The sequence below is a fragment of the Camelina sativa genome, chromosome 5, assembly GCF_000633955.1.
Source record: "Camelina sativa cultivar DH55 chromosome 5, Cs, whole genome shotgun sequence".
Lineage (NCBI taxonomy): Eukaryota > Viridiplantae > Streptophyta > Magnoliopsida > Brassicales > Brassicaceae > Camelina > Camelina sativa.
The window spans coordinates 6817245-6841866 of NC_025689.1; the positions used below are offsets into that span (position 1 = coordinate 6817245).

Genomic DNA, 24622 nt, shown 5'->3' on the forward strand with positions numbered 1-24622 from the left:
TGTTATCTGTTTTTCTATTTTTCTTGTTTTTTTTTGGTTCGTTATCTCATCATCCTTTAACAACAACGTGTCTGGTCGTTTTCTACCACTCACACACCGAATTAAAAAAGAAAATGAATAGTACAATAATTAATTTTTTTGTTAAATTTTATTTATCAATAGTAGATCATTTATAAATGAGGAATACCCAAAAATGGGTGCACTAGTTGGTGTCATTAATTAGTAGATAATTACTTTTGGTTAAATTTTATTTATCAGAATATTGTAAATTTTGGTTGAATTTTTATTAGAGTACGTCAACCACAAGCAAATCTTTTAGCTGTAAGAATAGTCCTTTCTCGTTGGACTTATATACATTAATCTAGAATGAATGAATGTTATTAAGATAGAAAGTGAAAATTATATATGTACTTATAAGTTATAAACAATGATCCGAAAAGATAGATCAACATTGACACGGAGCTTACAGCTTACTGCTTACGTTACTTAATAAGTACATACTTGATTAGTTACTGTAGTCTTGTTATATGTGACTCGATCGGTGAAGCAAAAGGAAGATCCGAAAGATGGCATGTCTATGTTAATTAGTAAGTGTGTATAATTTAATTAGTTATTGTAGTCTTGTTCTATGTGACTGACTATGAGGATTTTAAGCAAAGTAAGATGCGAAAGATTGGCATTTGGCTTCCACTTGGCACTATCTCCATTTGCATGAAATTACTAGCTTTTTTGTCTCTTTGATTTGAGAATATATATGCATGTTGATACAAAAAGTATTGATAAATATCATAACTATGATAAGAATAAAGTGCGTTGCTGAATCCTCAAAACTTTAGTGTAAACAATTTGTATGGTGAATTGAATAAGAGAGAATTAAATGAATCTGATACAAAAAAAACGTAAACCTAGCAAGAAGAACATGACGTTGGTGGTGAGATCGAGAGAGAGAGCTAATGACACGTCTCACACAGTGCGTAATACGGGACAGGATTCTCTTACCACCGACAGTTGAATAGGATGAAGGACTCTATGGGGATCAGTGAAAGATAGTATATGAGCAAAACCGTCGGAAATCCGTCTAAAATGTTATTTAGGACATGACTGGTTCAAACGCAGTGTTTGCGAGTGATAGTGAGAGAATCAACCAACACACGCAGTGTTTACGAGTGATAGTAAGAGAATCAACCAACACCTTAATTATACTGTTTGATATATATATTTTAAAATTATTAGATAGATTATTAGGAGTGAAAATATTCATTCAAAATTATTGGAATTAAGTTCTAAAATTTTGAATGAATAGTTTGATCTTTGGATGACAAACAAACTTCATCATCTTTTTCGAAGGTTGTTATAGGTTTCGAGGTAAGCATGATGACAGATCGTTGCAAAAGTTTAATAGTAGCAAAATTTCAGTTTTCTTAAATTTCGAATATGCCATTTCAAAGATTGGATCATGGCGATAGATGAGAAAATTCTTGTTTTAAAATGTTTTCAACATTTAAATCAGAAAATAAAGAATAGAAAAACAAAGAACAATGAAAAGTATAAAACCTACGTGATTGATATAGGTACCATATAATAATAATGATACAATGTTATTTAACATGTCGTTTGAGTGAGCTTAGGAAGAAGGAATAGCATTGTTAACAAGTATGAGATCTTCGTTATGTTAAGCGTTATTGGGAATGTGGGATATAGCTTCCTAATTTCAATTTTCGTTTAGTTGTATGAATTCGAATTTCTTTTGTTCCAGTAATAATTTTAAAAATTAAATGATATGTTTTTCAAATTTTATACATTATCATTCGTCACGCCTCTATAATAGATGTATGTTCCCAAAAGAAACGCACTTGATTTTATTTTTAGCAATAATACTCCAAAATTTGTTACATGTGAAATATTCCAAAATTTGTTTGTTCAGAACCCCCTACTAATCTTAGACCGTCCCTATAGTATTACACAATCATTACGTTCATCACCCATGATAAGTTTAACTAATCCAACAACGATAAGTTTCAGATATTTTTTTAGATTTATCAAAAGTCCGATAAGTTTCCAAATATTTACATTTTTATAAAAAAAAACTTTCAACAAATTCATAAAATAAAAGATTTACGATACTCATTTCTCATGCATGTCTCTTTGATGGTTTCTTGCATGACAGAAATTCAAAGTTTAGCACGCTAATTATTTTCCCACACGCATATTCACAAATATATTCCTATGATGCATTATTATTGGTTACTAAACTATTGTTTATAATTTTCCTCATTCAACCTTGACAGAATTAGTTTAAAACATCGTTTTTGTTCACTTTCAACAAAGACTCAATCTTTCTTCCAAGAATATCAGTTTATAACCTTTTGATGATGTGAAAGTGCTATCATCATTCAAAATTTAACGACATCTCTAAAATATTATCAAAAACAATAATCAACTATAGATAATCAACTAGGGTGCTTATCTTTAAAATAGCCTAATGAGCACCCTACTGCCTACACCTACAAACTACTCCCATATCATTGGAAAATAATAATTCTAAAATGAATCATATAACATGTTGGTAAACTCAAACGAAACTTTATAAATATAAAAAATAACATAAAATTTGGTAAAATGACATATTTTCGATTACCATTACAAATATACAGTTTTATAGCAACAAAGTTTTTTAAAAAAAAATTCAATGATAAATTTAGAACCAAATTTTAAATTATTTTCCTAAAAACAAAATCAAAATATATTTATCTAATTCCTGTAAAACGAAAAATTAGTTAGTATATATAATATTTGATGTAAAATAATTTATTGGTAGACGAAAAGAAAAACAGAAGAAGAAGAAGAGATGACAGAAAAAATGATGATGAAGAAGATATTATTAACTTTTTAAATCATCATCTTTCCCATGGTCTAGAAGACCTCATAGAAAAGAATTATTATTTTTCAAATAAAGTACCGTTAAAACTTTTCCCGCCAACCAAACGAATTTCGCGCTACGGCTAGAAAGTCATCACAATTCACACAACAAACAAACACATGTTATATAAATACATACGCTAAAAAAGCTTTTCCTCTTTTTCTATATTACTTGCTTGTCTACCTCTTTATACACCATCGTTTCCAAAGAGAAGAACCAAGGATTGGTTCGGTGATCTTATCCTCTCACAGCTACCACCAAAACAAAAACTCTCTCTTCATCTCCTCCATTGATTCTACTGGTACAGTACTTTCTTACTATGAATTTTGGTTTTTGTTTCTTACTTTTTTTTTTTTTTTTACAATTTTGTTGCAATTCTAAAACAAAAAATGTCATCTTCCACCTAAATCGTTACTCGCTCAAAATCAATAACCTCCGGAGAGATCTCTCTCTCAAATTCTCAGAAAAAATTGGATCTAATCGTTTTAGTCTTTGAAATTTCGTTGGTGATCTCTTCACATTCTTATTGAGAAATTATTCAAATTTTTGCAGTGGAAAAATAGAAAGTTTCAAGAGTTTTGTCAGATGAAGGAAGAGTGAAGAAATGGAGAAACGAGTGAGAGAAGAAAGCACCGTTCAACAACCTCCATGGATTCCTCAGACACCCATGAAACCAATTTCTCCGATCTGCTCAAATACTGTGGAGGAGCCAGTTCATCGGAACCAGGTTGAAGAAAGGTAACAGCTTCGTGGTCCTAAAGTTGAGAAATTTTAGAGAATCGTTTTGGGTATTTTGCTTATGGATGTGATGCATGCAGGAGATTTGTTGGGAACAAGGACATGAATAGTCTTGATCACTTGTCTTTTGGGGATTTGCTAGCTCTGGCCAACTCTGCATCACTCTGTTTCTCCGGTCAGATCCCAAAACTTACAAGTAAGAGAGGGCTTTTGATTCTGGTTGGATTAGTAATGAAATTGCTTTGTCAAATTTTAAAGATGGACTGAGAGATATCTAATTGTCAATGTAGGAGACACAGAAGTGATGGACAAAAGTAAGGAAGTCATGGAGAGTGTGATCTCACTGAGTAACAATGTTGCTGAACATATCATCAAGACTCCTGAAAAACCAAAGAGGAAGAAGCATCGGCCAAAGGTTCTCAAAGAAGCTAAACCTAAGAAGGTACCTAAACCGCCAGCTCCAAGGAAATCTATTGTTGCTAATGGACAAGAGACCAAAACACCAAAGAGGAAATATGTGCGGAAGAAGGTGGTCAGTAAGGATCAAGAGTCAACTCCTGCTGAATCATCAGCAGCTGTAAAAATTTCAACTCATGCTAAGAAGCTTTGTAGAAGAGCTTTGGATTTTGAACCTAAAAAGGGAGATGAGATGGAATCAGCTGTTTTAGATTCTGGGAATCAAGGATCCAAAGATTGCCTTCTTTCGGTGCCTAGCACGCCCAAGAGAAAGCGCAGCCAAGGTAAAAGCAAAGGGAAGGAACCTGAGAACAATGGTAGTTACCTAGAAGAAGTTGATATTTCCATGGCTCAAGCTGCAAAGAGAAGACAAGGAAAAGAACCAACAACTGGCTGTGACATGAATCCATCACAGATTCAGTACCATGAGCTATGTGACTACCAGAAAATACATTGGTTGTATTCCCCAAACTTACAACAGGAAGGGTTGAGATCTGATGCCATTTGCAGCAAATCATTCGCTGGACAACAACACAAGGATGTTTCTGCCTTTGACTATAACTGCTACGGTTTCACAACTCAACCGAGTGGTAATGGAGTCTTAACCAATGAAGAAAAACGTGAAGGTGCCTTTCAAAGAAGGCAACAGTCTGAATTCAATGTTCTCTCGGATAAGATAGATACACCAATAAAGAAGAAAACTACAGGCCATGCTCGATTCCGGAATTTGTCTTCCATGAATGAAGTTTCTGAGCTGTTACCCTCAGGATATCATATCAAACCACAGCAGAAGGATAATAAGCGAATCATTCAGTCTAAGAAATCACAAACCAACCAGAAAACTCTTCTTCCGAATCCTTTTCAGTTTCCAGCTTCAGTTTCTGGTAACGAATACATAACTACAATTCTTTATTTTCAAGAATCTACTGAATGCAGACTATTTGAAGATAATGATAATGTTTGGTTCCTGCAGGTCTTTCTCCAGATGAAATTTGGAAACAACGTTACTCGGTTGAAGCAATCTGTGAGCAATTGCGTCTATTAGACATCAACAGGGAGAGTTGTGAAACTGCTCTCATTCCTTACTCAATGAAAACTCAAGGAAACCAGATTGTAATCTTTGGAGGTGGCGCTGGAGCAATTGTGCCTGTAGCTCCTGTCAAAAAACGGCGCCCACGACCAAAGGTTGACTTAGACGATGAGACAGAAAAAGTGTGGAGACTGCTATTGGAAAATATTAATAGCGAGGGTATTGACGGATCAGATGAGAAGAAGGCGAAATGGTGGGAGGAAGAACGTAATGTGTTTCGAGGACGAGCTGACTCATTTATAGCACGGATGCATCTTGTACAAGGTTATACACCACACTTGTCCTTATGCGAGTTTTGGTTTCAAATTTCAATTGGTATTTGTATGTCTCAGAGATAACTTCTTGTTATGGTTCTAACAGGGGATCGACGTTTTACACCTTGGAAGGGATCCGTTGTTGATTCTGTTGTTGGAGTGTTTCTCACGCAAAACGTTTCAGACCATCTTTCAAGGTATAAGCTCTTGCATAATTTGACACAAAATTCAAGACAGCTACAAGTCACAAAACTAACTTATCTAATTTTTTATTTTCCTTCTAGCTCTGCTTTCATGTCACTTGCTTCAGAGTTTCCCGTGACTTCCGTACCAAACAGTAACTTTGACGTTGGAACAAGCTCGACGCCCTCTATTCAAATAACTTACTTGGACTCAGAGGAGTCGATGTCAAGCCCAGCCGATCAGAATCACAGTTCTGTTATTTTAAAAAACACAGAGCCGGATGAGGAGAAGGATTATGTTCATAGCAACGAAACCTCCAGAAGTAGTAGTGAGATTGCCAGCTCAGCCCATGAATCAGTTTGCAAAACCACGGATTCAAAGATGTATGTGGAATCAGATCGAAAAGGCTCAAGTGTAGAGGTTGATAAAACAGATCAGGAGCGCTTTATCCTAAACCTATTTCCATCTGAAGATTCTGCACTTACATGCCAAGGGTCAATGGTTTCTGATGCTCCTCAAAATACAGAGAGACCAGGATCAAGCTCAGAGATCGACTTAGAAGTAGAGTATCGTAGTTCCTATCTGAAGCTCTTACTGGGCGTACAAGCCTCACAAGAAGAGTCCAATCAAAAGAGTCAGTATGACAATTCAAGGCAAGAAGTTGGGGTCTCAAGCAATCATGGAAGCTTCCAAGTATCATTAAAAATGTCTCCCGGTGATTGTAGCTCAGAAGTTAAGAATTTACGATCACTGAAAGGGACCACAAAATCTTCTGATGATAGTTATGAACCATATTGTAGCTATCAGCAGGATGGGGATGTTTTGAGTTGTCAGAAACCTGAGCTGCCTGAACCCTGTTCGAAAAAACACAAAGGGAGCTTCCAGATTCCAGATATTAATGAATGCACAAGTTGTATTGATGTCGAACAAGGTACAGAAAAACCACCAGGTCGTGAATCAATGCAGCTTAGTCCAACGGATGATGCTACCTTAAAGGCAAAAGGAAAAACGAAATTGAAGGAGAAAAAAGAGGCGTTTGATTGGGATAGTTTAAGAAGAGAAGCACAAGTTAGGGAAGGAAAAAGAGAAAAATCAACAAGGACAATGGACACTGTGGACTGGGAGGCAATACGAGCGGCGGATGTTAGTGAAGTTGCTGAAACTATCAAGAGTCGCGGCATGAACCATAAACTTGCGGAACGTATACAGGTGCAACTTTCATCTTTATATTTGGTTAAATTTTTCAATAGGCTTCGTTTTAAATATTTGAGTCTGAACATGAAAAGTAATGCAGAGCTTCCTTGATCGACTGGTCAGCGACCATGGAAGTATAGATCTTGAATGGTTGAGAGATGTTCCACCTGATAAAGCAAAGTGAGTTTGAAACACGAAGTATATATTTTTTTTTCTTTATCCACAATACAAAAAAATGACTACTTAGGCAGTTTTAGAAATTCAATACTTCATTATGTATTCTCACATATTATACAATGTGTAGAGAATATCTTCTGAGCTTTAATGGATTGGGTCTAAAAAGCGTAGAGTGTGTGCGGCTTCTAACATTGCACCATCTTGCCTTTCCGGTAAGCCAAGATCAATTTTTCGTTGTTCTCCCTCTAAAAAGTGAATTATATGATTCATGAACTTAAGCTATTGACAGGTTGATACAAATGTTGGGCGCATAGCCGTTAGACTTGGATGGGTGCCCCTTCAACCGCTCCCAGAGTCACTGCAGTTGCATCTTCTAGAAATGTAAGCACTCTACAAAATGGTCCTACTTAGAAATTTTAATTTTTTTACTTATACAGATGGGTTTTGGTTTATCAAGGTATCCTGTTCTTGAATCTATTCAAAAGTATCTTTGGCCTCGGCTGTGCAAACTAGATCAAAAAACATTGTAAGAACTCCTCTGATCATGTTTATCACTAACTTACTTTTTCATGCCACATTCTAATACACTCGTTCATATCTCCTATATTCTCACAGGTATGAGTTGCACTACCAAATGATTACTTTTGGAAAGGTATGCATTAAAGAAATACACATATACGTTATGACAAAATCAGCGTGAGGTTTGTAATCTACTTGGTTATTGTTTCAGGTGTTTTGCACAAAGAGCAAACCTAATTGCAATGCATGTCCCATGAGAGGAGAATGCAGACATTTTGCCAGTGCCTTTGCAAGGTACTACAACATGTTCTCTCTTAAACCTTTAGAATCATATGAAGAGACCCCTTATTCAAATATAACCCTTTAGATGATAATTGGTCTGTATCTAAAGTAGCTCTGAATTGGTGCATAAAATTGAGTAACCCTTCATTTGGTTTTCAGTGCAAGACTTTCTTTACCCGGTACAGAGAAAGGCATGGGGACACCTGAAAATAATCCTTTGCCTCTGCACCTACCAGAGCCATTACAGAGAGATCATGGGTCAGAAGTAGTAAAGCACGCAGAACCAGCAAAAAAGTTCACATGTTGTGAACCAATCATCGAAGAGCCAGCATCACCGGAGCCAGAAAGCGTACAAGTAACAATAGCTGATATAGAGGATGCGTTTTTTGAGGATCCGGAAGAAATTCCTACAATCAGGCTAAACATGGATGCTTTCACCAGTAATTTGAAGAAAATAATGGAACACAACAAGGAGCTTCAAGACGGAAACATGTCCAGCGCTTTAGTTGCACTTACTGCTGAAACTGCTTCTCTTCCAATGCCTAAGCTCAAGAATATCAGCCAATTGAGGACAGAACACCAAGTGTATGTATTTCTTTTTCTCTGTTTTTCTTCGTTCTTAGGTATATATGAAAAAGAAACACACTTTTCAAATTGTTACAACTTGAATAGAATAGAATCATCAAGTGATAAGAATTGTATTGCTAAGATATCAACAGTTTTGTTCAGCTTGAGTGCTTGACTAATTTATAACTTGATTCTGTTTTATTTTCCCGTATCTTGCAGTTATGAACTTCCAGATGGGCATCCTCTTCTAGTTCATGTATGTGAAGTAACTGGATAAGGACACATACAGTTTAGTGCTTTCAATATTGTAAAATCTGATAAGTTGTTTGTGTTTGTTGTGACAGTTGGAGAAGAGAGAACCTGATGACCCATGCTCTTACTTACTTGCTATTTGGACGCCAGGTAATTTAATGATGCGAAGATCTTTTAATCATGAGATGACATAGATAAAGTTTCTTTGATTGCTATGTTTTTCAACAGGTGAGACGGCTGATTCCATTCAACCAGCTGTAAGTAAGTGTATATCCCAAGCAAATGGTAAGCTTTGTGATGAGGAGACTTGTTTCTCCTGCAACAACATCAAGGAGGCAAGATCTCAGACTGTAAGAGGGACAATCTTGGTAAGTAGTTGCATCAAACTCCTTTTGCTACTAACTGCATCAGACTTGTTTCTACAACATATAATATGATGTAAATTCTTGCAGATTCCTTGTAGAACCGCAATGAGAGGTAGTTTCCCTTTGAATGGGACTTATTTTCAAGTTAATGAGGTGAGACTTGAACTCCAATATATTGAACTCGTTCATTTAATTATTTGCTTTGAAACTTCTGATGTATTTTATTATTTTAGGTTTTCGCTGATCATGGTTCCAGCCTAAATCCAATCGATGTCCCAAGGGATTGGATATGGAAACTGCCTAGAAAAACGGTCTTCTTTGGAACCTCTATACCTTCGATATTCAAAGGTAATAAGATTTTCATTTTTGGAATGTGATGCTATTGTTGATAAAAAGATGTTGTTCTAACCAGCGATACTTTTTTCTTTCAGGCTTACCTACAGATAAGATACAACAATGTTTCTGGAAAGGTACATCTTGTTATATAAGCTATAGCAATTTCTTCTTCTTTTTTTTTCCTGAAATGTATTAACTTATCTATTAAAATTTGTAGGGTATGTATGTGTGCGTGGATTTGATCGAAAGACTAGAGGACCTAAGCCTTTGATTGCAAGATTGCACTTCCCTGCGAGCAAAATGAAGGCACAACAAGCTAACCTCGCCTAATCCAAGTGGCAAGGAGAAAGACAAATACAGCTTTTGGTTAGAGAGAGAGAGAGCACATTGGTCCAGTCTAGTAAATGTAAGAAAGTGAAACGTGAAGTTCACAGTCCTAGAGTTGTGTTTTGTGTTTTTAAATTCTAGTTGAGTTTCGTCTTAATTTGTATCAAATACTTAAGTCATAAGAGACAGACCCGTAGTCTGAATCATTCTGTTTACTTTATTTTAGTACTCTCCCAACTAATGTAGATTTTGAAGCACGTCTCTTGCTTCAGTGTGATGTTTGGTTTACAGATTAGCTTTTTTGGTTACCTGAATTAAAAAAAAAGCTGGTTTGATATAGACCCTCTTTAACTTGGTTTAAATCATATGGTTTAACCGAACCGAATTCAAATGTTGTCAATGTTATTAACCAATTTAGATGATGAGCCTAATTTATACATGGACTAGGCTTTGGGTCTGTAAATGAGCCTATTAACATTTTTTTTGGTCACGTCTCCTTAATTAAAACTCCCCAATTCGCAACTCTAATTACGAAAAGAAGTTATATTTTTAGAGCAATTATTTTGTGTTGTACTCAGTGTTCAAGAAAGCGCTAGGCAGTATCTGGGCGGTGACCCAGCGCCTAGAGCCTAGAACGCCTAATCGGGGCCTAGACGGTTTTTATGCGGTTTAGGCGTTTACAACATAAAACATTATATATATAAAATTATGTACAACTATATGTTAGAAAAATAAAAAATTTATAAATTATAAACAAAAGTAAGAAAAATACATTTATTTAAGTTATATTAACAACATATAAATATTTATAATTACGTATATAGATATAAAATTTAATAATTTAAATATATGTAATTAAAAATAAAAAATAAATATTAAAATTAAATTAATGTAATTTTAAGCGGTTTAGGCGGTTATCTAGGCGCCTGCTGAGCGCCTAGCGCCTAGACGGTGCCTAGGCGGCCACCTAGACCGCTTTCTTGAACACTGGTTGTACTTGGCGTAGACCGTTTGATAGATTCCTTTCTTTTTTTTTTTTCTGTTTGATAGATTCATTAAGAAAGGTAGGCTAAGGGAGGAATCACACTAAAGTGCATATCGTTTTTTTTAATTAAGTTCATTGACTAAATATTAATATAGGAGTTACAATTTACAAAGAAATAATAAGCTTTATAGTACAAATTTCTATTTATAAGGAAAATAATGTACTTCTTTCTTTTGTTATAGGAGTTACAAAAACCTTTATAGAGTTACAAATAATGCAATTAGTGCATGCATATTAACCCCTATGTGTTATCATATTTTTTAATTTCATTGAGAGTAATTACTATAAATATAAAAAATGGAAGTTAGGAAAAAATTGTAGACATGAAACACAAATGAGAGTTGCATAATCTGTAAAAGCTACAATATATTGCTATAATAAATTATAAATATTTGCAATTTATTACTTTTTTATTTTGTAGAGTATCAATCAAAACAAAAATAGTAATGTGAAAACAAAAAAGACAAAATCTCAAAATTAATTGGAGAATATGTTGCCCAAATAGGAAAAGCGTAAATAAAATCTGAAAACTTGTTGTCTCCTCTAATAAACATCTATTTTTTTAACTTTTCAACGTTTCGAAGAAAGGAAGCAACAACAAAGAATCTGATACTCCTCCTCTTCTTCACAAACTTTATCACTTTGATTCAATCACCGGTAAATTTTTGTTTCATCTTTTTGCATTGTGGTAAATTGATCTCTGCTAAAATGTAAAATGTTTGTTGTGAATGTTATAACAAATAAAAAAAGTATTTGTTCTTCTTTCTACTCTCTCTATAGCTCTCACGGATTAATCGTTCATGTTCGCTACTACTCTCACTTAATATCAATGACTTGCGGAGATATATCATTTTAAACCCATTCAGAAAAAAGTGGATCTAAATACATTCTTTCTTTCTTTACTCTTCAAATTTTTATTCACATTTCTCTGCAAAACCAAAAAAAAAGTATAAGATTGTTGCAGTGAAAAGATAAGAAATTTTACAGAGGAAGATAAAATGGTTTTTGATTAAGGGAGGAGGAAGAAGAGTGAAGAAAGAGTCAAAACCAAAAACAGAGTAAAAAAAAAAAAGAAATGGAGGAACAAAGGAGGAGAGAAGAAAGCTTTAGTATTCAACAACAACAACAACAACCTCCATGGATGATGATTCCTCAGACACCTACGGTGGATCCGATCTATCCATACACGGTGGTGGAGGAGGAACATTCTCATCGGATTCAAGTGGAGGAAAGGTGATTCCTTTTGTTCTGAAATTGAGAGTTTTGTTCTTGTGAGATTGTTTAAGGAAGTGATGTATGAATGATGTATGTAGGGGATTCGACATGAGTGGTCTTGATCACTTGTCTTTTGGTGATTTGTTAGCTCTATCAAACACTAGACCAGTCTATTTCTCTGGTCAGAACTCTTGGCCTTGTAATGCCTTAGAAACCACAAGGGCTTATGATTCCGGTCTGATGATCAGTGATGATTTTTCTCCGATTTGCACAAACACGCTTGAGGAACAAGCTCATTGGAATCAGTTGGAGGAAAGGTTAGTCCTTTTGTCCTAGAGTTGAGAAATTATTAATGATTTCGTGTTTGGTAGTTAAGTTGTGATCTTTGCAGGAGACTGGACATGAGTGGTCTTGATCAGTTGTCTTTTGGCGATTTCCTGGCTCTATCCAACAATGCACCAGTCTATTTCTCCGATCAGACTACCCCTTGGGCTAGTAATCCCTTAGAAAGTGAGAGGGCTTTTGGTTCCTGTCATGATCAGAGAATTTGATTCTGTATAAGTTGGACTGAGAAATCTGATTTTCATATGTAGGAAACTCAGAGATAATGCAACAAGTTAATGAAGCTGTGGATTGTCTCAGTACAGTGAGTAACGATGTTGCATCAGTCTATTTCTCCGCCCAGACACCTACAAGTAAGAGGGTTTTTGATTCTGGTCCTGATTAGAAATGAAATTGCTTTGTCAAATTTTTAAGTTGGACTGAGAAATATCTGATTCTCAATGGTAGGAAACACAGAAATTATGCAAAAAGCTAATGAAGCAGTGGAGATTCTGAGCTCTATGAGTAACAAAGTTGCTGAACAGATCATCAAGACTCCTGACAAACCAAAGAGGAAGAAGCATAGACCAAAGGTTGTTAGAGAAGCTAAACCCAAGAAGGCACCTAAACCGCCAGCTCCAAAGAAATCTGTTGTTGCTAATGGACAAGAAAGCAAAACACCAAGGAGGAAATATGTGCGGAAGAAGGTAAAAGTCAATAAGGATCAAGAATCTACTCCGGTTGAACCATCAGCAGCTGTCGAAAGTTCAACTTGTGCTAAGAAGCTCTGTAGACGTGTTTTGGATTTTGAACCTGAAAACGGAGATGAGACGCAATCAGCTCCTAGGGAAAAAATGTTAGGTTCCATCAATCAAGGATCAAAAGATTGCCTTCTTTCGTCGCCTAGCACGACCAAGAGAAAACGCAGTCAAGGTAAAAGAAAGGATTCAGAACCAAAGAAGAATGGTAGTAATCAAGAAGGAGTTGATCTTTCTATACAAGCTGCAAAAGAACCAACTTGTCGTGACTTAAGCTTATCAGGGATTCAGTATGATGACGTATGTGACTATCAGAAAATGCGTTGGTTGTATTTCCTAAACTTGCAACAAGAAGGGATCAGATCTGAACACATTTGCAGCACATCATTCGTTGGGCAACAACGTAAGGATGTTTCTGCCTTTGACTATAACTGCTACGGTTTCACATCTCAGCTCAGTGCTGATACAGTTCTAACCACTCAAGAAAAACGGGAAGGTATCTGCCAAGGAAGGCAACAGTTTGAGTTTAATGTTCTCCCGGATAAGATAGATACACCGGTAAAGACGACAGGGAGCAAAAAGAAGCGAGTCACTAAGTCTAAGAAATTACAAACCAACCAGAAAAATCTTCTTCCAAATCACTGCCAGTTTCCAGCTTCATATTCTGGTAATGAATAGATACACAACTATAATTCTCTGTTTTCTTAAACCTATTGAAGGCAGACTATTTGTTGATGGTGATGATGTTTAATTCCTGCAGGTCTTTCCCAAGATGAACATTGGAAACAACCTAACTTGGTCGAAGCAATCAGTGAACAATTGCGTATATTAGATATCAACAGGGAGATTTGTGAAAATGCGATTTTTCCTTACTCAGTGAAAAGCCAAGAAAACCAGCTTGTCCCCTACGGCGGTGGCCCTGGAGCAATTGTGCCTGTTACTCCTGTTAAGAAACGGCGCCCACGACCAAAGGTTGACCTAGATGATGAGACAGAAAAAGTGTGGAGACTGCTATTGGAAAATATTAATAGCGAGGGTATTGACGGATCAGATGAGAAGAAGGCGAAATGGTGGGAGGAAGAACGTAATGTGTTTCGAGGACGAGCTGACTCATTTATAGCACGGATGCATCTTGTACAAGGTTATACACTACACTTGTCCTTATTTTTAACTACACGGTTTCAACTTTCAATTAGTATGTCTCAGAGATAACTTCTTCATGGTTCTAACAGGAGATCGCCGTTTTACACCTTGGAAGGGATCCATTGTTGATTCTGTTGTTGGAGTTTTTCTTACGCAAAACGTTTCAGACCATCTCTCAAGGTATAAAGCTCTTACATAATTCTATATTGAAACTAAATCCAAGACAGCTACAAGTCACACAACTAACTTAACTCATTTTTTATTTTCCTTCTAGTTCTGCTTTCATGTCACTTGCTTCAGAGTTTCCTGTGACTTCAGTACCCAGCAGTAACTTTGACGTTCGAACAAGCTCGACACCTTCTATTCAAATAACTTACTTGGACTCAGAGGAGTCTTTGTCAAGCCCACCCGGTCACAGTCAGTGTTCAGTTACTTTAAAAAACACAGAGCCGGATGAGGAGAAGGACTATGTACATAGCAATGAAACCTCCAGAAGCAGTAGTGAGATTGCCAGCTCAGCCCATGAATCAGTGTGCAAAACCACGGATTCAAAGATGTATGTGGAATCAGATCGAAAAGGCTCAAGTGTAGAGGTTGGTAAGACAGATCAGGAGTGCCTTTTCTTAAACCTGTTTCCATCTGAAGATTCTGCACTTACATTCCAACGGTCAATGGTTTCTGATACTCCTCAAAATAAAGAGAGACCAGGATCAAGCTCCGAGATCAGCTTAGAAGGAGAGTATCGTACTTCCTATCTGAAGCTCCTACTGGGCGTACAAGGCTCACAAGAAGAGTCCAATCAAAAGAGTCAGTATGACAATTCAGTCTCAAGCAATCATGGAAGCTTCCAAGTATCATCAAATATGTCTCCCGGTGATTGTAGCTCAGAAGTTAAGAATTTACAGTCACTGAAATCTTCTGATGATAGTTATGGACCATATTGTAGCTATCAGCAGGATGGGGATGTTTTGAATTGTCAGAAACTTGAGCTGCCTGAACGCTGTTTGAAAAAACACAAAGGCAGCTTCCAGATTCCAGATCTTAATGAAAGCACAAGTTGTCTTGATGTCATAGAAGACACGGAAACACCACCATGTCCTGGCTCAAGACCGCTTGAAGACTCATCGTGCAAAGAGCTCAATCCTATAGATGATACTACCTTAAATGCAAAAGGAAAAAAGGTTTTAAAGCAGAAAAAAGAGGCGTTTGATTGGGATAGTTTAAGAAGGGAAGCACAAGTTAGAGAAGGAAAAAGAGAAAAATCAACAAGGACTATGGACTCAGTGGATTGGGAGGCAATAAGAACAGCGGATGTTAGTGTAGTTGCCGAAACAATTAAGAAACGTGGGATGAACCATATGCTTGCCGAACGTATACAGGTCCAATTTCATCTTTATGGCAAAATTTCTTGATACCCTTCTTTTCAAGTAGTTGACCATGAACATGATAACAATGCAGAGCTTCCTTAATCGACTGGTCAACGAACACGGTAGTATTGATCTGGAATGGTTGAGAGACATTCCACCCGATAAAGCAAAGTGAGTTTGAAGAAAATATTTTACTTTTTTCTTTATTCACTATGATATAGAATAATTACTACTTAGGCAGTTTAGTGTCAATGATTTAATACTACATTGTGTTATTTTCATATACTATACAATCATGCAGAGAATATCTTCTGAGTTTTAGAGGATTGGGCCTTAAAAGTGTAGAGTGTGTGCGGCTTCTAACACTGCACCATCTTGCGTTTCCAGTAAGCTAGGATCATTCTTTATTGTTGTCCATGTGATGTGAATTCTATGATGTATGAAGCTAAGGCAAAACTCACTTGACAGGTTGATACAAACGTTGCGCGCATAGCAGTTAGACTAGGATGGGTACCCCTTCAGCCACTCCCAGAGTCACTTCAGTTGCATCTTCTAGAAATGTAAGCACTTTACAAATGATCCTACTTGGAAATTGTAATTTATTACTTATATATTGGGGGTTTGGTATATCCAGGTATCCTATTCTTGAATCTATTCAAAAGTATCTTTGGCCACGGCTATGCAAACTCGACCAAAAAACATTGTAAGACCTCTCATCATGTTTAGCACTATCTTGTAATTTTTTCATACCTGATTCTAGTAGACTTATACATTAGATTAATGCCGTATTTCTCACACAGGTATGAGTTGCACTACCAAATGATTACCTTCGGGAAGGTATGTAACAATATACACATATGTCATATCTATGTATGAAAAAACCAGCATGTAACATGATGAGGTTTTATTAATCTACTTGATTACTGTTTCAGGTGTTTTGCACAAAGAGCAAACCTAATTGCAATGCATGTCCGATGAGAGGAGAATGCAGACATTTTGCTAGTGCTTTTGCAAGGTACTACGAAATGTTTAAACCTTTAGTACCATTACGAGGAAACCCATAAATGAGAATTGATCCGTATCTTGAACTAGCTTTGAATTGGCACAGAAACGTTTTAGTAACCTTCACTTGTTTTACAGCGCAAGGCTTGCTTTACCAGGTACAGAGAAATATATGGGGACACCTGAGAAAAACCCTTCGCCTCTCTACTTGCCAGAACCATTGCATAGAGAGCAAGGTTCAGAAGTAGTAAATCACTCAGAACCTGCAAACAAGGTCAAGTTTTGTGAACCAATAATCGAAGAGCCAGCATCACCAGAGCCAGAAAGCGCACAAGTATCAATAACTGACATAGAAGATGCATTTTTTGAGGATCCAGAAGAAATTCCTACAATCAGGCTAAACACGGATGCATTTACCAGTAACTTGAAGAAAATAATGGAACACAATAAGGAACTACAAGTCGGAAACATGTCCACCGCTTTAGTTGCACTTACTGCTGAAGCTGCTTCTCTTCCAATGCCAAAGCTCAAGAATATCAGCCAGTTAAGGACAGAACATCAAGTGTACGTATCCATTTTTCTCTGTTATTCATCGTGTCTTACGTTGAAATGAAATCAAATATAAATTCGGATACAAGAAAGCTTTGATACAGTAAATCGTTAAGTAGCAAACCAAGCATTTACTCTTAAGTTGGGAAGCAGACAAACTTCAGCTTGACTTATTTATAACTTGGTTCTGTTTTCTTTTCCGGTATATTGCAGTTATGAACTTCCAGACTCACATCCTCTTCTAGCTGAGGTATGTCAAATAACTAGACAAGGACACATGCTATAGCCTGTCAATATCTAAACTCTGATTTGTGTTTTTGACAGTTGGAGAAGAGAGAACCTGATGACCCTTGTTCGTACTTGCTTGCTATTTGGACGCCAGGTGATCTAGCAATTATTTAGTGATCTGCAAATCTTTTAATCATGAAAACAGATCAATAAAAATGTTTCTTAATCGTTATGGTTTTAAACAGGTGAGACGGCTGATTCCATTGAACCTGCTGTAAGTAGGTGTATATCCCAAGCAAATGGAAAGCTTTGTGATGAGGAGACTTGTTTCTCATGCAACAACATCAAAGAGGCAAGATCTCAGACTGTAAGAGGGACAATCTTGGTAAGTAATTGCATCAAACTCCTTTTGCTACTAACTACTCTTATGTTTCTACAACATATAATATGCTGTAAATTCTTGCAGATTCCATGTAGAACCGCAATGAGAGGTAGTTTCCCTTTGAATGGGACTTATTTTCAAGTTAATGAGGTGAGACTTGAACTCCAATATATCTAACTCATTCATTTAACTATTTGCATTGAAACTTCTCATGTATTCTATTATATCAGGTTTTCGCTGATCATGCTTCAAGCCTAGACCCAATCGATGTTCCAAGAGAGTGGTTATGGGACTTGCATCGAAGAACTGTGTACTTTGGAACCTCTATACCTACGATATTCAAAGGTAAGAAGATTTTCGTTATTGGAATATGATGTTACTTGTTCGTATAAAAGAAAGTTGTTCTAACCATTTGAGCTATTCTTTTCAGGTTTACCTACAGAGACGATACAACAATGCTTCTGGAGAGGTAGTGTCATGTCACAACATATTGTTTAAGCTATACCAATGTCTGTTTTTCCGAAACTTTAACTTATCTTTTTAAACTCTGTAGGGTATGTATGTGTACGTGGATTTGACCGTAAGACAAGGGGACCAAAACCTTTGATTGCCAGATTGCATTTCCCTGTAAGCAAAATGAAGTCACGGGCTAACGAGAGTTCTAAGTTTGCAAGCAAATAAATATGACTTATATGGTTAGAGAGAGCAAACTGTACAAAACTAGCTGATGCAACAGAATCGTCAACATCATCTCAAGGCCTTCTTAGTTATTTTGGATTTTTGTTTTATCTAATGTACCCTACTCATAATGACTAGAATAGATTGGTGTCAATCATTGTTTGCAATCGTCATTGATTTTAGTTGAATTAATATAAGAAGAGATAGTTTTCTTTGTTCCTCTGTTTCGGTATCAATGAAATATAAGAAGACAAGATGTTTTGGTTTTCTTCTCAGCTTAACAATCCCTGTCGGCATCCACGCAGATCACAACGACTTCTTACGACCTAAACGTCATGGCCACTCCTACATGAGCCAATGTAAAAATTGAAACATAGATAGAGCTAACAGTTCTAGACTTCTAGTGGTAACACATTTTAGTACGTCTGTTTGTGTCATATACGAGTCACACAAGAAACACATAGTGACAGACAAGTGTACATATCTCCCAACTAGATTTGACGATTTGTCTCAATATATGAATGAGCTCTTCCGTTACGTTTTGCAATGCTGTTGACGGTTAAGCTTTGGGTTACTCAATTCAAGATTTGGTTCGATATATGATCTCGGTTAACTTTGTCTGAATCAGATGGTCGAACCAGACCGAATAATCCAGTGTTGTTGACTTGTTGTCCACACTTAACTAATCTAGATAATGGGCCTATAATACATGAAGTTTGGGCCAATAAATAGGCCCAATAATATTATTAGCTTTTTTTTTCATTTTGTTTTTTTTTTTTTTGGTTTCGTCGTCTCCTTAAAATCCCCCAATTCGCAACCCTAATTGATCGGAGATTGTCCAAACTCTCTGCCATTTTTGCCGAAACCGAAGCATTCCTCCTCTCTTCTCCGTCTTCCTCGCAGACTGTCTCGCCTTATGCATCTTAGTTGTAAATTGTAACTTAAGATTAGTGATTGCTGTAATGCTTTGGTTCCCTCTAACGAGGATTTGTTGTCACACTGCAATCGATTTTGCCGATTAGGTTAATTTTAAAGGCATTTTTTTGTGTTGTATAGTTTTTGAAAAATGGATAATTCGCGTAGGCCGTTTGATAGATCCAGAGATCCAGGTCCGATGAAGAAACCCAGGCTCAGCGAGGAACCAATCCGACCTGTAAACTCCAACGTGCGGCAGTTTTCGTCGCAGAGAACGCTTGGTACGGCAGCGGCGGTGACAGTACCACAACCGGCGGCGTCGAGATTTCGAGTTAGTGGCAGAGAAACTGAGAGTAACATTGTCAGTGATCCGAGCCGAGAGGCTTACCAGCCACAGCCGGTTCATCCACATTACGAGCTTGTGAACCAGTACAAGTCGGCACTGGCTGAGCTCACTTTCAACTCGAAGCCTATAATAACAAACCTTACGATAATTGCCGGAGAGAATGTTCATGCTGCTAAAGCCGTCGTTTCCACTATTTGCAACAACATCCTCGAGGTGAACACCCAGTTTTCATGCCCACTGTGTTATAGTTAGTGTGTTGTTATACTCAATGTTCATATTGTTACGATATATGGTTAAATAAGGTGAGGATGGTGGGTGGGATTTGTGATATCTGTATACGAGGTTCAATGAGAAATTCGAGTTTTTGAAGCAATCTTAGTATCTTTTCTGGGATCTATGTGTTTTTATAATTTCTCATCAAGTCGCAAATCGTTTCTTTTGAAACGAAGCTCATAGTCTCTGTGATCTTGTTCATCCCATTCTGTAAAATTGTCACTTGAACAGGCATCTGTTTCCTGACACTATGTTATTAACTACCTTTTAGAATAGATGTTGCCCATGTAACCATTATGTTCTTGTTCAATTATCAGGAATGCATGCTCCTCATGTGATTGTACTGAGGTTAGGTTGTAGGAATGTGTAGTCTCTTTGTCAGCATTGGAGTTGTTTGTATCTCACTTTACCTTTTAGTAAAAGCTGGCATAAGCTGTGTTTTTAGTGTTTTCTGTTGGCTCTGCTTACTGCATGCTCTCCAGAATGCTAAAACAGCTTTTACTCATCTTTGGGTAGCAAGGAAGCATTCAATTGAAGGAGCCTGATCAATCAAGTGGGTGGGGAAACAAGAATTGCTATTTCACTGTTTCTCACTTCAGCTAGTGTTTTCACTCTGCCATACTGGGCTTATAGATGTCATTAGGATCGTCTAATGGTTATTTGTGTCTATTATTGCTAATTGTCAGGATATATGTTAGTATTAGCTTGAATGTCATCATGGTTTGTGCTTTTGATTCTAGTTCACCATTAAGTTATTGACCTTTTTTACTACCTTAAGTGCGGAAATACTCAATGTTACTGTCTGTGAGATCAACTTGGCCTTTTTTTCTTCTGGGTATCTGATTAGAAGAGTATTATGCAGGTACCAAGTGATCAGAAGCTGCCAACACTGTACCTGTTAGACAGCATTGTGAAGAACATCGGAAGAGATTACATTAAGTACTTTGGTGCCAGGCTGCCTGAGGTTTGGTGCTTTGTTAATCTCATGGTCATAGAATGTCTTCTCCCTCGCAACTTTATCTCTGATCTCTATCTTTTTACGTCTGTGAAGGTATTTGTTAAGGCTTACAGGCAAGTTGACCCTCCTATGCATTCTAATATGCGGCATCTCTTTGGAACCTGGAAAGGAGTCTTTCATCCGCAAACACTTCAACTTATAGAGAAAGAACTTGGTTTTAATGCTAAAAGTGATGGTTCAGCAGCTGTTGTATCCACAGCCAGAGGTGATCCGCAATCTCAGCGCCCGCCACATAGCATCCATGTGAATCCCAAGTATCTAGAAAGGCAGCGCCTTCAACAGTCTGGACGGGTAAGCAAAGACCAAAGTAAATTTGTAGCCACTTAAAGTTATTAGTGATGATACACCCCAACCTTCAGGAATTCTCTGTTCTAAGTGTGTTCATAAATGTAGGGTACATATGTTTATTGGTTTTTAGATAGCAGCGTAACTATTTATGGCTGCAATCAAATTCTTTCATAGGGATTCTTTCATAGGGTCCTGAGGTCTCTGGATATAAGTAGAGGCTACATACCTACTTAAATAATAGTGGCCTGAGTGTATTTCGGTTTTCTTTTCAGACAAAAGGAATGGTTACTGATGTCCCTGAGATCGAACCCAGTTTGACTAGGGATTCAGATAGACTGGAGAGAGTTTCAAGCATAGCATCTGGAGGCTCGTGGATAGGTTCAGCTAAAGTAAATGTAAGAGGATTTTTCCTTGGCATGGTTACAGTTTTATATCTAACTGCGGTCTGCTGATTGTGTATTTAAATTTCAGACCATTCGGCGACCTAGTGAACCCCTCTACGAGAAAGATATTGAGTCAATAGCAGGGGAATATGATTACGCTTCTGATCTACCCCATAACTCTAGATCGGTGATTAAGAAAGTCAGTTCAAGGGTTACTGATGACGGATGTGAGAAACAATGGTACGGATCTATGAGCAGGGGTCCTGATCTGATTTCTGACCAAAGGGATGGGTTACATACTAAAAGCAGAACTTCCAACTATGGTATGGCTAGGCTAGAAAATTTGGAATCAAGTGGTCCCAGCAGAAATATAGGTGTACCTTATGATAGTTGGAAAAACTCGGAGGAAGAAGAGTTTATGTGGGATATGCACTCAAGGTTATCAGAAACTGATGTTGCCACTATCAACCCAAAGAATGAGCTTCATGCACCAGATGAATCAGAGAGACTGGTTAGCTATATAGTAATTTGAATTCCTTTTTATTGTGATGCGTCTCATTTAATTTGTTGACTCTTAACCTTCTCCCATCTTGTAGGGATCGGAAACCCACCTTATTAAACGACCAAGGTTTTCAGCTCTGGACCCAAGGTTCGACCCAGTGAATTCAACAAATACATATTCCAACGAACAAAAAGATCCAAGTATTTTTGGCCACTGGACGCCTTCTCCACAATCTTTGCATGATTCAGAAGTTTTTTCTTCTATCAATGCAACCTCTACTGCAGCTAGAAAGGGAATTCAGCCTCAACCTAGGATTGTCGGCTCTGGAATTTTGCCAAGCTCAGATAGACAGTCGCCTTTACATGATTCAACTTCTAAACAGAATGTGACCAAGCAAGATGTTAGAAGAGCTCATTCCCTTCCTCAACGTGATCCAAGGGCTTCCCGGTTTCCAGCAAAATCTCAGAATGTCCCCAGGGATGACTCTGTACGGCTCCCATCTTTAAGTAGTCAGTTTAAAAACGCAAATATGCGTGAACTACCTGATGCATCTCAAGTGGGAATATTTGACTCTAAGTCAGCAACTGAAAATGCGCCAGACCTTTCTATTGCCTCTGAAGCTACAGGACAATCCAACATGAGTGATTTGCTGGAAGCTGTCATGAAGAGTGGAATCCTTTCTATTAATTCAACATGTGGTGCACTCAAGGAGAGTTCTCAGAATGAGGTACTAGCCGCCCTCTCAGCAGCCACTAAGCCAAAGACTTTGCCAATTCCGGTGGCTGGTGACAATTTATTAGCTCGTTTAAAAGTTGAACAATCCTCTGCACCACTTGTCTCATGTGCAGCGTCTCTTGCTGGCATCACATCGGTACAAACGTCAAAAGAGAATAGTAAGGCCAAAGAGAATAGTAAGGCCGCAGATCCTCTTTCAAGCCTCTTGAGCTCATTAGTTTCAAAGGGTTTGATATCTGCTTCAAAGACAGAGCTGCCATCGCCTCCTTCCATAACGCAGGACCATAGTCCTGATCATTCCACCAATAGCTCTATGTCTGTATCTGTGGTTCCATCAGATGCTCAGCCATCCGTTTCGGTGAAAAAGGGGCCATCTACTGCCCCAAAGGTAAAAGAGTTAGTTGCACCATCTGAAACAACAAAAAATGAACCCGAAGACCTCATAGGATTGAAGTTTAGGGCAGACAAAATCCGCGAAGTTCACCCCTTGGTCATTAGTAGTCTCTTTGATGACATTCCACATCTCTGCACCTCCTGCGGCATTCGCCTTAAAGAAAAGGAAGAACTTGATAGGCACCTGGAGCTGCATGAAAAGAAGAAGCTCGAACTCAGTGGCACAAACAGTAAATGTAGGGTTTGGTTTCCAAAGGTTGATGACTGGATAGCAGCAAAATCTGGAGAGTTAGAACCTGAATATGAGGAAATTCTAAGTGAACCTGAGAGTGCTATTGAGGATAGTCCAGCCGTAGCTGCTGATGAGACCCAATGCGCATGTATATTATGTGGAGAAGTATTTGAGGATTATTTCAGTCAAGAAACGGCTCAATGGATGTTCAAGGGAGCTTCTTACCTGACCGATTCTCCAGCCAACAGTGAGGCTAGTGGTCCTATCGTTCATGCGCGTTGTTTGACCACGAGTTCATTGCAGAGCTTGGAAGTTGGAAATGCAATCAAGCAGGTAACTTGTAGCTCTACTAAAATATTTATCTTTCGGTCATTCTAAGGCTCTCTGATCTCAAACTTTGTTATTTAATCCTGCATGAATCCACCTTTACGTGTTCGTTTCATGTTTGGTTCCACTCTGCTAGGAAATTGTCGAGTAGCTTCCGTATGAAGACATGTGATGGAGGAAGCAGTAGCATCACAGAGGAAACAGGTTTGTGTTTCTTCTGGGTTCCTCAGGATGCTAGTTTTGTAGAAAAGTGTCAAGCTTTTGAGTTAAGGAAAAAAGATGTGCAGTATTTTTATTTTATTTTTTCTTATTTGTCTCTCTTTTTTTTTCACCGTATACGAATACAAAAAGAGCAAAGAGGCATTCCCAAATATTGCAATTGCACATTCCCATATTCTATGCCTTTCTTTCGTGTGTCACAAAAGAATATGATTAAGAAACACACAGATTTGTCAGGGTAACGTATCGCGGACATCCAAAGCAAACCCATGACCATATATGTACCTTTGCAGTTACTATTTCTGTTTAAAATATTTGTGTCATCATCTCTCTCATTTTGAGTGTAGTTGTGGTTATCATGTGAATCCTCATAGAATTGAAGTTACCTTTTATCGTAAGCCCCCCTTTACTTGCTTGCAGATTGGGGAAAAGAGCAAATTAACATTTATTGGAGAGAGAGAGAGAGGGAGAGAGAAATGGAAAAGTTGTGAGTTAGATTAGAACTTGTAATGTAGTGTAGGTGGGGAGAGAGCTATAGAAAAGCAGATGAAGCTCCCTGTTTCTTCGCTGTTCCGTCCTTTTTGGAAAACTCAATTTTCACGTGAACGAGAGCAATCAAAATTAATGTGGAATCGGACAAGCC

General features: G+C 37.5%; 3 protein-coding genes across 5 annotated transcripts; all 3 read left to right on the forward strand.

Annotated features, from left to right (window-relative positions):
- Positions 3078-9950, forward strand: LOC104785877 (protein ROS1-like). The gene is made up of 21 exons (XM_010511164.2): positions 3078-3221; positions 3473-3658; positions 3739-3854; positions 3949-4998; positions 5088-5468; positions 5565-5655; positions 5743-6850; positions 6936-7015; positions 7140-7224; positions 7302-7393; positions 7470-7538; positions 7628-7664; positions 7743-7825; positions 7973-8398; positions 8600-8636; positions 8725-8782; positions 8861-9000; positions 9085-9150; positions 9231-9345; positions 9429-9467; positions 9551-9950. Exons 2-21 carry the CDS (start codon positions 3525-3527, stop codon positions 9661-9663), a joined length of 4320 nt encoding a protein of 1439 aa, XP_010509466.1. The 5' UTR covers positions 3078-3221; positions 3473-3524; the 3' UTR covers positions 9664-9950.
- LOC104785876 (protein ROS1-like) lies at positions 11417-18564 on the forward strand. Of its 2 annotated transcripts, none has more exons than XM_010511161.2 (22): positions 11417-11938; positions 12019-12237; positions 12312-12430; positions 12514-12615; positions 12710-13666; positions 13760-14140; positions 14232-14322; positions 14417-15521; positions 15601-15680; positions 15811-15895; positions 15978-16069; positions 16144-16212; positions 16310-16346; positions 16442-16524; positions 16650-17075; positions 17274-17310; positions 17385-17442; positions 17534-17673; positions 17755-17820; positions 17901-18015; positions 18101-18139; positions 18224-18564. In XM_010511161.2, exons 1-22 carry the CDS (start codon positions 11781-11783, stop codon positions 18349-18351), a joined length of 4587 nt encoding a protein of 1528 aa, XP_010509463.1. In that variant the 5' UTR covers positions 11417-11780; the 3' UTR covers positions 18352-18564. The 2 variants fall into 2 exon arrangements, with proteins under 2 accessions (XP_010509463.1, XP_010509464.1); XM_010511162.2 differs by having other exon boundaries at positions 12523-12615.
- LOC104785878 (polyadenylation and cleavage factor homolog 4-like) lies at positions 19151-24619 on the forward strand. Of its 2 annotated transcripts, XR_767424.2 has the most exons (8): positions 19415-19822; positions 20745-20846; positions 20934-21191; positions 21461-21583; positions 21660-22082; positions 22168-23766; positions 23897-23964; positions 24400-24619. XR_767424.2 is itself a non-coding variant. In XM_010511165.2 (7 exons), the coding sequence occupies exons 1-7, from the start codon at positions 19415-19417 to the stop codon at positions 23909-23911; spliced, it is 2928 nt and encodes a 975-aa protein (XP_010509467.1). In that variant the 5' UTR covers positions 19151-19414; the 3' UTR covers positions 23912-24314. The 2 variants fall into 2 exon arrangements, 1 of the variants encoding a protein (XP_010509467.1); XM_010511165.2 differs by lacking the exon at positions 24400-24619 and having other exon boundaries at positions 19151-19822; positions 23897-24314.

Bases quoted from the DNA above. Each gene is read 5' to 3' on its own strand.
- LOC104785877 (XM_010511164.2), top strand. From the start codon at position 3,525: ATGGAGAAACGAGTGAGAGAAGAAAGCACCGTTCAACAACCTCCATGG. The intron at 7,394-7,469 runs GTAAGCACTCTA...TGGTTTATCAAG, and splicing joins CAGTTGCATCTTCTAGAAAT to GTATCCTGTTCTTGAATCTA. The intron at 7,539-7,627 runs GTAAGAACTCCT...ATATTCTCACAG, and splicing joins AAACTAGATCAAAAAACATT to GTATGAGTTGCACTACCAAA.
- LOC104785876 (XM_010511161.2), top strand. From the start codon at position 11,781: ATGGAGGAACAAAGGAGGAGAGAAGAAAGCTTTAGTATTCAACAACAA. The intron at 15,522-15,600 runs GTCCAATTTCAT...ATAACAATGCAG, and splicing joins TGCTTGCCGAACGTATACAG to AGCTTCCTTAATCGACTGGT. The intron at 16,070-16,143 runs GTAAGCACTTTA...TGGTATATCCAG, and splicing joins CAGTTGCATCTTCTAGAAAT to GTATCCTATTCTTGAATCTA.
- LOC104785878 (XM_010511165.2), top strand. From the start codon at position 19,415: ATGGATAATTCGCGTAGGCCGTTTGATAGATCCAGAGATCCAGGTCCG. The intron at 19,823-20,744 runs GTGAACACCCAG...AGTATTATGCAG, and splicing joins TTTGCAACAACATCCTCGAG to GTACCAAGTGATCAGAAGCT. The intron at 22,083-22,167 runs GTTAGCTATATA...CCCATCTTGTAG, and splicing joins CAGATGAATCAGAGAGACTG to GGATCGGAAACCCACCTTAT.